The 13867-nt window shown below is 46.5% G+C and overlaps 1 protein-coding gene across 1 annotated transcript; it reads left to right on the forward strand.

Moving 5' to 3' along the window:
- The first annotated feature begins 1080 nt into the window (after nt 1-1080).
- LOC116353950 (mucin-5AC-like) lies at nt 1081-2920 on the forward strand. The gene has a single exon (XM_031791819.1). It carries the CDS (start codon nt 1169-1171, stop codon nt 2723-2725), a length of 1557 nt encoding a protein of 518 aa, XP_031647679.1. The 5' UTR covers nt 1081-1168; the 3' UTR covers nt 2726-2920.
- The last annotated feature ends 10947 nt before the right edge of the window (nt 2921-13867 follow it).

Genomic DNA, 13867 nt, shown 5'->3' on the forward strand with positions numbered 1-13867 from the left:
ACAAGTGCAACTGTGGAAGCTACGTTTTCAACATCGGGAGTGACCATGACACCCGAATCAACCAAAGACACAATGGAAACAACTACAGCTATGTCCTCAAGTGTAACAGAATCTTCAACCAGTACCTTGCCGGAAACAAGTCCCTCACAACCTTCTACGATTACCAGTGAGCCTGCCACTACAAATGACATAACTTCAGCAGTCACAGACGGGCAAATATCTTCCACTACCGTTGGACTCTCATCTACCCAGGGATCTGAAAGTACAACTGCAGAGCCAAACTGACTCCAACAACTGCAGCGGGAACGACCCTTGAAGATCACAACAACAACGTTAGAAATGTCAACAATTCCAGCTGAAACAACGACCATGGTTACAAAAAGAACCATCAGCTAGCTCAAGCTGTGACAAGCCTAACATCTCCCACAATCACCTCTGGTCACACAACAGTGCCCTCTGAGTGTCAAGTGAGTCTGTAACTAGTCACTGCTGGTACCTCAAGAACATCAATTGGGCATCAACAACTTCTGAAGTCAGCACATCTGCTGAAGCGTCAACTTGACTGACAGCTGGTTGAAAACAAGTCAACTGTGGAAGCTACGTTTCAACATCGGCGGAGTGACCATTACACCGGAATCACCAAAGACACAATGAAACACCTACAAGCTATGCCTCAAGTGTAACAGAATCTTCAAACAGTACCTTTTGCCGAAACAAAGCCATCACAACTTCTATACATGACCAGTTAGCCTGCCACTACAATGAACGAACTTCAGCAGCNNNNGACTCTCATCTACCCAGGGATCTGAAAGTACAACTGCAAGAGCAACTGACTTCACTTCTGCAGCGGGAACGACCCTTGAAGATCACACAACAACGTTAGAAATAACAACAATTCCAGCTGAAACAACGACCATTGTTACACAAGAACCATCAGCTAGCTCAGAGACTGTGACAAGCCCATCTCCCACAATCACTTCTGGTCACACAACAGTGCCCTCTGACATTACAAAGTGAGTCTCTATCTACTAGCACTGCTGGTACCTCAACAAGTGAGGTATCAACAACAACTTCTGAAGCAAACACATCTGCTGAAGTATCGACAGCGACCTCAGCTGGTTTAACAAGTGCAACTGTGGAAGCTACGTTTTCAACATCGGGAGTGACCATGACACCCGAATCAACCAAAGACACAATGGAAACAACTACAGCTATGTCCTCAAGTGTAACAGAATCTTCAACCAGTACCTTGCCGGAAACAAGTCCCTCACAACCTTCTACGATTACCAGTGAGCCTGCCACTACAAATGACCTAACTTCAGCAGTGACGGACGGGCAAATATCTTCCACTACCGTTGGACTCTCATCTACCCAGGGATCTGAAAGTACAACTGCAGAGCCAACTGACTCCACAACTGCAGCGGGAACGACCCTTGAAGATCACACAACAACGTTAGAAATGTCAACAATTCCAGCTGAAACAACGACCATTGTTACACAAGAACCATCAGCTAGCTCAGAGACTGTGACAAGCCCATCTCCCACAATCACCTCTGGTCACACAACAGTGCCCTCTGAAGTTACAAGTGAGTCTGTAACTAGCACTGCTGGTACCTCAACATCAAGTGAGGCATCAACAACAACTTCTGAAGCAAGCACATCTGCTGAAGAATCGACAGCGACCTCAGCTGGTTTAACAAGTGCAACTGTGGAAGCTACGTTTTCAACATCGGTAATGACCATGACACCCGAATCAACCAAAGACACAATGGAAACAACTACAGCTATGTCCTCAAGTGTAACAGAAACTTCAACCAGTACCTCGCCGGAATCAAGTCCCTCACAACCTTCTACGATTACCAGTGAGCCTGCCACTACAAATGAACTAACTTCAGCAGTCACAGACGGGCAAATATCTTCCACTACCGTTGGACTCTCATCTACCCAGGGATCTGAAAGTACAACTGCAGAGCCAACTGACTCCACTTCTGCAGCGGGAACGACCCTTGAAGATCACACAACAACGTTAGAAATAACAACAATTCCAGCTGAAACAACGACCATTGTTACACAAGAACCATCAGCTAGCTCAGAGACTGTGACAAGCCCATCTCCAACAATCACTTCTGGTCACACAACAGTGCCCTCTGACATTACAAGTGAGTCTCTATCTAGCACTGCTGGTACCTCAACATCAAGTGAGTTATCAACAACAACTTCTGAAGCAAACACATCTGCTGAAGAATCGACAGCGACCTCAGCTGGTTTAACAAGTGCAACTGTGGAAGCTACGTTTTCAACATCGGGAGTGACCATGACACCCGAATCAACCAAAGACACAATGGAAACAACTACAGCTATGTCCTCAAGTGTAACAGAATCTTCAACCAGTACCTTGCCGGAAACAAGTCCCTCACAACCTTCTACGATTACCAGTGAGCCTGCCACTACAAATGACCTAACTTCAGCAGTGACGGACGGGCAAATATCTTCCACTACCGTTGGACTCTCATCTACCCAGGGATCTGAAAGTACAACTGCAGAGCCAACTGACTCCACAACTGCAGCGGGAACGACCCTTGAAGATCACACAACAACGTTAGAAATGTCAACCATTCCAGCTGAAACAACGACCATTGTTACACAAGAACCATCAGCTAGCTCAGAGACTGTGACAAGCCCATCTTCCACAATCACCTCTGGTCACACACCAGTGTCCCTCTGAAGTTACAAGTGAGTCTGTAACTAGCACTGCTGGTACCTCAACATCAAGTGAGGCATCAACAACAACTTCTGAAGCAAGCACATCTGCTGAAGCGTCAACATGGACGACAGCTGGTTTAACAAGTGCAACTGTGGAAGCTACGTTTTCAACATCAGGAGTGACCATGACACCCGAATCAACCAAAGACACAATGGAAACAACTACAGCTATGTCCTCAAGTGTAACAGAATCTTCAACCAGTACCTTGCCGGAAACAAGTCCCTCACAACCTTCTACGATTACCAGTGAGCCTGCCACTACAAATGACCTAACTTCAGCAGTGACGGACGGGCAAATATCTTCCACTACCGTTGGACTCTCATCTACCCAGGGATCTGAAAGTACAACTGCAGAGCCAACTGACTCCACAACTGCAGCGGGAACGACCCTTGAAGATCACACAACAACGTTAGAAATGTCAACAATTCCAGCTGAAACAACGACCATTGTTACACAAGAACCATCAGCTAGCTCAGAGACTGTGACAAGCCCATCTCCCACAATCACCTCTGGTCACACAACAGTGCCCTCTGAAGTTACAAGTGAGTCTGTAACTAGCACTGCTGGTACCTCAACATCAAGTGAGGCATCAACAACAACTTCTGAAGCAAGCACATCTGCTGAAGAATCGACAGCGACCTCAGCTGGTTTAACAAGTGCAACTGTGGAAGCTACGTTTTCAACATCGGTAATGACCATGACACCCGAATCAACCAAAGACACAATGGAAACAACTACAGCTATGTCCTCAAGTGTAACAGAAACTTCAACCAGTACCTCGCCGGAATCAAGTCCCTCACAACCTTCTACGATTACCAGTGAGCCTGCCACTACAAATGAACTAACTTCAGCAGTCACAGACGGGCAAATATCTTCCACTACCGTTGGACTCTCATCTACCCAGGGATCTGAAAGTACAACTGCAGAGCCAACTGACTCCACTTCTGCAGCGGGAACGACCCTTGAAGATCACACAACAACGTTAGAAATAACAACAATTCCAGCTGAAACAACGACCATTGTTACACAAGAACCATCAGCTAGCTCAGAGACTGTGACAAGCCCATCTCCAACAATCACTTCTGGTCACACAACAGTGCCCTCTGACATTACAAGTGAGTCTCTATCTAGCACTGCTGGTACCTCAACATCAAGTGAGTTATCAACAACAACTTCTGAAGCAAACACATCTGCTGAAGAATCGACAGCGACCTCAGCTGGTTTAACAAGTGCAACTGTGGAAGCTACGTTTTCAACATCGGGAGTGACCATGACACCCGAATCAACCAAAGACACAATGGAAACAACTACAGCTATGTCCTCAAGTGTAACAGAATCTTCAACCAGTACCTTGCCGGAAACAAGTCCCTCACAACCTTCTACGATTACCAGTGAGCCTGCCACTACAAATGACCTAACTTCAGCAGTGACGGACGGGCAAATATCTTCCACTACCGTTGGACTCTCATCTACCCAGGGATCTGAAAGTACAACTGCAGAGCCAACTGACTCCACAACTGCAGCGGGAACGACCCTTGAAGATCACACAACAACGTTAGAAATGTCAACCATTCCAGCTGAAACAACGACCATTGTTACACAAGAACCATCAGCTAGCTCAGAGACTGTGACAAGCCCATCTTCCACAATCACCTCTGGTCACACACCAGTGTCCTCTGAAGTTACAAGTGAGTCTGTAACTAGCACTGCTGGTACCTCAACATCAAGTGAGGCATCAACAACAACTTCTGAAGCAAGCACATCTGCTGAAGCGTCAACATGGACGACAGCTGGTTTAACAAGTGCAACTGTGGAAGCTACGTTTTCAACATCAGGAGTGACCATGACACCCGAATCAACCAAAGACACAATGGAAACAACTACAGCTATGTCCTCAAGTGTAACAGAATCTTCAACCAGTACCTTGCCGGAAACAAGTCCCTCACAACCTTCTACGATTACCAGTGAGCCTGCCACTACAAATGAACTAACTTCAGCAGTCACAGACGGGCAAATATCTTCCACTACCGTTGGACTCTCATCTACCCAGGGATCTGAAAGTACAACTGCAGAGCCAACTGACTCCACTTCTGCAGCGGGAACGACCCTTGAAGATCACACAACAACGTTAGAAATAACAACAATTCCAGCTGAAACAACGACCATTGTTACACAAGAACCATCAGCTAGCTCAGAGACTGTGACAAGCCCATCTCCCACAATCATTTCTGGTCACACAACAGTGCCCTCTGACATTACAAGTGAGTCTCTATCTAGCACTGCTGGTACCTCAACATCAAGTGAGTTATCAACAACAACTTCTGAAGCAAACACATCTGCTGAAGAATCGACAGCGACCTCAGCTGGTTTAACAAGTGCAACTGTGGAAGCTACGTTTTCAACATCGGGAGTGACCATGACACCCGAATCAACCGAAGACACAATGGAAACAACTACAGCTATGTCCTCAAGTGTAACAGAATCTTCAACCAGTACCTTGCCGGAAACAAGTCCCTCACAACCTTCTACGATTACCAGTGAGCCTGCCACTACAAATGAACTAACTTCAGCAGTGACGGACGGGCAAATATCTTCCACTACCGTTGGACTCTCATCTACCCAGGGATCTGAAAGTACAACTGCAGAGCCAACTGACTCCACTTCTGCAGCGGGAACGACCCTTGAAGATCACACAACAACGTTAGAAATAACAACAATTCCAGCTGAAACAACGACCATTGATACACAAGAACCATCAGCTAGCTCAGAGACTGTGACAAGCCCATCTCCAACAATCACTTCTGGTCACACAACAGTGCCCTCTGACATTACAAGTGAGTCTCTATCTAGCACTGCTGGTACCTCAACATCAAGTGAGTTATCAACAACAACTTCTGAAGCAAACACATCTGCTGAAGAATCGACAGCGACCTCAGCTGGTTTAACAAGTGCAACTGTGGAAGCTACGTTTTCAACATCGGGAGTGACCATGACACCCGAATCAACCAAAGACACAATGGAAACAACTACAGCTATGTCCTCAAGTGTAACAGAAACTTCAACCAGTACCTCGCCGGAATCAAGTCCCTCACAACCTTCTACGATTACCAGTGAGCCTGCCACTACAAATGACCTAACTCCAGCAGTGACGGACGGGCAAATATCTTCCACTACCGTTGGACTCTCATCTACCCAGGGATCTGAAAGTACAACTGCAGAGCCAACTGACTCCACTTCTGCAGCGGGAACGACCCTTGAAGATCACACAACAACGTTAGAAATAACAACAATTCCAGCTGAAACAACGACCATTGTTACACAAGAACCATCAGCTAGCTCAGAGACTGTGACAAGCCCATCTCCCACAATCACTTCTGGTCACACAACAGTGCCCTCTGACATTACAAGTGAGTCTCTATCTAGCACTGCTGGTACCTCAACATCAAGTGAGGTATCAACAACAACTTCTGAAGCAAACACATCTGCTGAAGAATCGACAGCGACCTCAGCTGGTTTAACAAGTGCAACTGTGGAAGCTACGTTTTCAACATCGGGAGTGACCATGACACCCGAATCAACCAAAGACACAATGGAAACAACTACAGCTATGTCCTCAAGTGTAACAGAAACTTCAACCAGTACCTCGCCGGAATCAAGTCCCTCACAACCTTCTACGATTACCAGTGAGCCTGCCACTACAAATGACCAAACTCCAGCAGTGACGGACGGGCAAATATCTTCCACTACCGTTGGACTCTCATCTACCCAGGGATCTGAAAGTACAACTGCAGAGCCAACTGACTCCACAACTGCAGCGGGAACGACCCTTGAAGATCACACAACAACGTTAGAAATGTCAACAATTCCAGCTGAAACAACGACCATTGTTACACAAGAACCATCAGCTAGCTCAGAGACTGTGACAAGCCCATCTCCCACAATCACCTCTGGTCACACAACAGTGCCTTCTGAAGTTACAAGTGAGTCTGTAACTAGCACTGCTGGTACCTCAACATCAATTGAGGCATCAACAACTTCTGAAGCAAGCACATCTGCTGAAGCGTCAACATGGACGACAGCTGGTTTAACAAGTGCAACTGTGGAAGCTACGTTTTCAACATCGGGAGTGACCATGACACCCGAATCAACCAAAGACACAATGGAAACAACTACAGCTATGTCCTCAAGTGTAACAGAATCTTCAACCAGTACCTTGCCGGAAACAAGTCCCTCACAACCTTCTACGATTACCAGTGAGCCTGCCACTACAAATGAACTAACTTCAGCAGTCACAAACGGGCAAATATCTTCCACTACCGTTGGACTCTCATCTACCCAGGGATCTGAAAGAACAACTGCAGAGCCAACTGACTCCACTTCTGCTGCGGGAACGACCCTTGAAGATCACACAACAACGTTAGAAATAACAACAATTCCAGCTGAAACAACGACCATTGTTACACAAGAACCATCAGCTAGCTCAGAGACTGTGACAAGCCCATCTCCCACAATCACTTCTGGTCACACAACAGTGCCCTCTGACATTACAAGTGAGTCTCTATCTAGCACTGCTGGTACCTCAACATCAAGTGAGGCATCAACAACAACTTCTGAAGCAAACACATCTGCTGAAGAATCGACAGCGACCTCAGCTGGTTTAGCAAGTGCAACTGTGGAAGCTACGTTTTCAACATCGGGAGTGACCATGACACCCGAATCAACCAAAGACACAATGGAAACAACTACAGCTATGTCCTCAAGTGTAACAGAATCTTCAACCAGTACCTCGCCGGAATCAAGTCCCTCACAACCTTCTACGATTACCAGTGAGCCTGCCACTACAAATGAACTAACTTCAGCAGTCACAGACGGGCAAATATCTTCCACTACCGTTGGACTCTCATCTACCCAGGGATCTGAAAGTACAACTGCAGAGCCAACTGACTCCACTTCTGCAGCGGGAACGACCCTTGAAGATCACACAACAACGTTAGAAATAACAACAATTCCAGCTGAAACAACGACCATTGTTACACAAGAACCATCAGCTAGCTCAGAGACTGTGACAAGCCCATCTCCCACAATCACTTCTGGTCACACAACAGTGCCCTCTGACATTACAAGTGAGTCTCTATCTAGCACTGCTGGTACCTCAACATCAAGTGAGTTATCAACAACAACTTCTGAAGCAAACACATCTGCTGAAGAATCGACAGCGACCTCAGCTGGTTTAACAAGTGCAACTGTGGAAGCTACGTTTTCAACATCGGGAGTGACCATGACACCCGAATCAACCAAAGACACAATGGAAACAACTACAGCTATGTCCTCAAGTGTAACAGAATCTTCAACCAGTACCTTTCCGGAAACAAGTCCCTCACAACCTTCTACGATTACCAGTGAGCCTGCCACTACAAATGACCTAACTTCAGCAGTGACGGACGGGCAAATATCTTCCACTACCGTTGGACTCTCATCTACCCAGGGATCTGAAAGTACAACTGCAGAGCCAACTGACTCCACAACTGCAGCGGGAACGACCCTTGAAGATCACACAACAACGTTAGAAATGTCAACAATTCCAGCTGAAACAACGACCATTGTTACACAAGAACCATCAGCTAGCTCAGAGACTGTGACAAGCCCATCTCCCACAATCACCTCTGGTCACACAACAGTGCCCTCTGAAGTTACAAGTGAGTCTGTAACTAGCACTGCTGGTACCTCAACATCAAGTGAGGCATCAACAACAACTTCTGAAGCAAGCACATCTGCTGAAGAATCGACAGCGACCTCAGCTGGTTTAACAAGTGCAACTGTGGAAGCTACGTTTTCAACATCGGTAATGACCATGACACCCGAATCAACCAAAGACACAATGGAAACAACTACAGCTATGTCCTCAAGTGTAACAGAAACTTCAACCAGTACCTCGCCGGAATCAAGTCCCTCACAACCTTCTACGATTACCAGTGAGCCTGCCACTACAAATGAACTAACTTCAGCAGTCACAGACGGGCAAATATCTTCCACTACCGTTGGACTCTCATCTACCCAGGGATCTGAAAGTACAACTGCAGAGCCAACTGACTCCACTTCTGCAGCGGGAACGACCCTTGAAGATCACACAACAACGTTAGAAATAACAACAATTCCAGCTGAAACAACGACCATTGTTACACAAGAACCATCAGCTAGCTCAGAGACTGTGACAAGCCCATCTCCCACAATCACTTCTGGTCACACAACAGTGCCCTCTGACATTACAAGTGAGTCTCTATCTAGCACTGCTGGTACCTCAACATCAAGTGAGTTATCAACAACAACTTCTGAAGCAAACACATCTGCTGAAGAATCGACAGCGACCTCAGCTGGTTTAACAAGTGCAACTGTGGAAGCTACGTTTTCAACATCGGGAGTGACCATGACACCCGAATCAACCAAAGACACAATGGAAACAACTACAGCTATGTCCTCAAGTGTAACAGAATCTTCAACCAGTACCTTTCCGGAAACAAGTCCCTCACAACCTTCTACGATTACCAGTGAGCCTGCCACTACAAATGACCTAACTTCAGCAGTGACGGACGGGCAAATATCTTCCACTACCGTTGGACTCTCATCTACCCAGGGATCTGAAAGTACAACTGCAGAGCCAACTGACTCCACAACTACAGCGGGAACGACCCTTGAAGATCACACAACAACGTTAGAAATGTCAACAATTCCAGCTGAAACAACGACCATTGTTACACAAGAACCATCAGCTAGCTCAGAGACTGTGACAAGCCCATCTCCCACAATCACCTCTGGTCACACAACAGTGCCCTCTGAAGTTACAAGTGAGTCTGTAACTAGCACTGCTGGTACCTCAACATCAAGTGAGGCATCAACAACAACTTCTGAAGCAAGCACATCTGCTGAAGAATCGACAGCGACCTCAGCTGGTTTAACAAGTGCAACTGTGGAAGCTACGTTTTCAACATCGGTAATGACCATGACACCCGAATCAACCAAAGACACAATGGAAACAACTACAGCTATGTCCTCAAGTGTAACAGAAACTTCAACCAGTACCTCGCCGGAATCAAGTCCCTCACAACCTTCTACGATTACCAGTGAGCCTGCCACTACAAATGAACTAACTTCAGCAGTCACAGACGGGCAAATATCTTCCACTACCGTTGGACTCTCATCTACCCAGGGATCTGAAAGTACAACTGCAGAGCCAACTGACTCCACTTCTGCAGCGGGAACGACCCTTGAAGATCACACAACAACGTTAGAAATAACAACAATTCCAGCTGAAACAACGACCATTGTTACACAAGAACCATCAGCTAGCTCAGAGACTGTGACAAGCCCATCTCCAACAATCACTTCTGGTCACACAACAGTGCCCTCTGACATTACAAGTGAGTCTCTATCTAGCACTGCTGGTACCTCAACATCAAGTGAGTTATCAACAACAACTTCTGAAGCAAACACATCTGCTGAAGAATCGACAGCGACCTCAGCTGGTTTAACAAGTGCAACTGTGGAAGCTACGTTTTCAACATCGGGAGTGACCATGACACCCGAATCAACCAAAGACACAATGGAAACAACTACAGCTATGTCCTCAAGTGTAACAGAATCTTCAACCAGTACCTTGCCGGAAACAAGTCCCTCACAACCTTCTACGATTACCAGTGAGCCTGCCACTACAAATGACCTAACTTCAGCAGTGACGGACGGGCAAATATCTTCCACTACCGTTGGACTCTCATCTACCCAGGGATCTGAAAGTACAACTGCAGAGCCAACTGACTCCACAACTGCAGCGGGAACGACCCTTGAAGATCACACAACAACGTTAGAAATGTCAACAATTCCAGCTGAAACAACGACCATTGTTACACAAGAACCATCAGCTAGCTCAGAGACTGTGACAAGCCCATCTTCCACAATCACCTCTGGTCACACACCAGTGTCCTCTGAAGTTACAAGTGAGTCTGTAACTAGCACTGCTGGTACCTCAACATCAAGTGAGGCATCAACAACAACTTCTGAAGCAAGCACATCTGCTGAAGCGTCAACATGGACGACAGCTGGTTTAACAAGTGCAACTGTGGAAGCTACGTTTTCAACATCAGGAGTGACCATGACACCCGAATCAACCAAAGACACAATGGAAACAACTACAGCTATGTCCTCAAGTGTAACAGAATCTTCAACCAGTACCTTGCCGGAAACAAGTCCCTCACAACCTTCTACGATTACCAGTGAGCCTGCCACTACAAATGAACTAACTTCAGCAGTCACAGACGGGCAAATATCTTCCACTACCGTTGGACTCTCATCTACCCAGGGATCTGAAAGTACAACTGCAGAGCCAACTGACTCCACTTCTGCAGCGGGAACGACCCTTGAAGATCACACAACAACGTTAGAAATAACAACAATTCCAGCTGAAACAACGACCATTGTTACACAAGAACCATCAGCTAGCTCAGAGACTGTGACAAGCCCATCTCCCACAATCATTTCTGGTCACACAACAGTGCCCTCTGACATTACAAGTGAGTCTCTATCTAGCACTGCTGGTACCTCAACATCAAGTGAGTTATCAACAACAACTTCTGAAGCAAACACATCTGCTGAAGAATCGACAGCGACCTCAGCTGGTTTAACAAGTGCAACTGTGGAAGCTACGTTTTCAACATCGGGAGTGACCATGACACCCGAATCAACCAAAGACACAATGGAAACAACTACAGCTATGTCCTCAAGTGTAACAGAATCTTCAACCAGTACCTTGCCGGAAACAAGTCCCTCACAACCTTCTACGATTACCAGTGAGCCTGCCACTACAAATGACCTAACTTCAGCAGTGACGGACGGGCAAATATCTTCCACTACCGTTGGACTCTCATCTACCCAGGGATCTGAAAGTACAACTGCAGAGCCAACTGACTCCACAACTGCAGCGGGAACGACCCTTGAAGATCACACAACAACGTTAGAAATAACAACAATTCCAGCTGAAACAACGACCATTGTTACACAAGAACCATCAGCTAGCTCAGAGACTGTGACAAGGCCATCTCCCACAATCACTTCTGGTCACACAACAGTGCCCTCTGAAGTTACAAGTGAGTCTGTAACTAGCACTGCTGGTACCTCAACATCAAGTGAGGCATCAACAACAACTTCTGAAGCAAACACATCTGCTGAAGAATCGACAGCGACCTCAGCTGGTTTAACAAGTGCAACTGTGGAAGCTACGTTTTCAACATCGGGAGTGACCATGACACCCGAATCAACCAAAGACACAATGGAAACAACTACAGCTATGTCCTCAAGTGTAACAGAATCTTCAACCAGTACCTTGCCGGAAACAAGTCCCTCACAACCTTCTACGATTACCAGTGAGCCTGCCACTACAAATGACCTAACTTCAGCAGTGACGGACGGGCAAATATCTTCCACTACCGTTGGACTTTCATCTACCCAGGGATCTGAAAGTACAACTGCAGAGCCAACTGACTCCACAACTGCAGCGGGAACGACCCTTGAAGATCACACAACAACGTTAGAAATAACAACAATTCCAGCTGAAACAACGACCATTGTTACACAAGAACCATCAGCTAGCTCAGAGACTGTGACAAGGCCATCTCCCACAATCACTTCTGGTCACACAACAGTGCCCTCTGAAGTTACAAGTGAGTCTGTAACCTGCACTGCTGGTACCTCAACATCAAGTGAGGCATCAACAACAACTTCTGAAGCAAACACATCTGCTGAAGAATCGACAGCGACCTCAGCTGGTTTAACAAGTGCAACTGTGGAAGCTACGTTTTCAACATCGGGAGTGACCATGACACCCGAATCAACCAAAGACACAATGGAAACAACTACAGCTATGTCCTCAAGTGTAACAGAATCTTCAACCAGTACCTTTCCGGAAACAAGTCCCTCACAACCTTCTACGATTACCAGTGAGCCTGCCACTACAAATGAACTAACTTCAGCAGTCACAGACGGGCAAATATCTTCCACTACCGTTGGACTCTCATCTACCCAGGGATCTGAAAGTACAACTGCAGAGCCAACTGACTCCAGTTCTGCAGCGGGAACGACCCTTGAAGATCACACAACAACGTTAGAAATAACAACAATTCCAGCTGAAACAACGACCATTGTTACACAAGAACCATCAGCTAGCTCAGAGACTGTGACAAGGCCATCTCCCACAATCACTTCTGGTCACACAACAGTGCCCTCTGAAGTTACAAGTGAGTCTGTAACTAGCACTGCTGGTACCTCAACATCAAGTGAGGCATCAACAACAACTTCTGAAGCAAACACATCTGCTGAAGAATCGACAGCGACCTCAGCTGGTTTAACAAGTGCAACTGTGGAAGCTACGTTTTCAACATCGGGAGTGACCATGACACCCGAATCAACCAAAGACACAATGGAAACAACTACAGCTATGTCCTCAAGTGTAACAGAATCTTCAACCAGTACCTTGCCGGAAACAAGTCCCTCACAACCTTCTACGATTACCAGTGAGCCTGCCACTACAAATGACCTAACTTCAGCAGTGACGGACGGGCAAATATCTTCCACTACCGTTGGACTCTCATCTACCCAGGGATCTGAAAGTACAACTGCAGAGCCAACTGACTCCACAACTGCAGCGGGAACGACCCTTGAAGATCACACAACAACGTTAGAAATAACAACAATTCCAGCTGAAACAACGACCATTGTTACACAAGAACCATCAGCTAGCTCAGAGACTGTGACAAGGCCATCTCCCACAATCACTTCTGGTCACACAACAGTGCCCTCTGAAGTTACAAGTGAGTCTGTAACTAGCACTGCTGGTACCTCAACATCAAGTGAGGCATCAACAACAACTTCTGAAGCAAACACATCTGCTGAAGAATCGACAGCGACCTCAGCTGGTTTAACAAGTGCAACTGTGGAAGCTACGTTTTCAACATCGGGAGTGACCATGACACCCGAATCAACCAAAGACACAATGGAAACAACTACAGCTATGTCCTCAAGTGTAACAGAATCTTCAACCAGTACCTTGCCGGAAACAAG

The sequence above is a fragment of the Oncorhynchus kisutch genome, linkage group LG16 (genome assembly GCF_002021735.2).
Source record: "Oncorhynchus kisutch isolate 150728-3 linkage group LG16, Okis_V2, whole genome shotgun sequence".
Lineage (NCBI taxonomy): Eukaryota > Metazoa > Chordata > Actinopteri > Salmoniformes > Salmonidae > Oncorhynchus > Oncorhynchus kisutch.

Excerpts from the sequence above, each read along its gene's own strand:
- LOC116353950 (XM_031791819.1), top strand. The coding sequence starts at position 1,169 with ATGACACCCGAATCAACCAAAGACACAATGGAAACAACTACAGCTATG.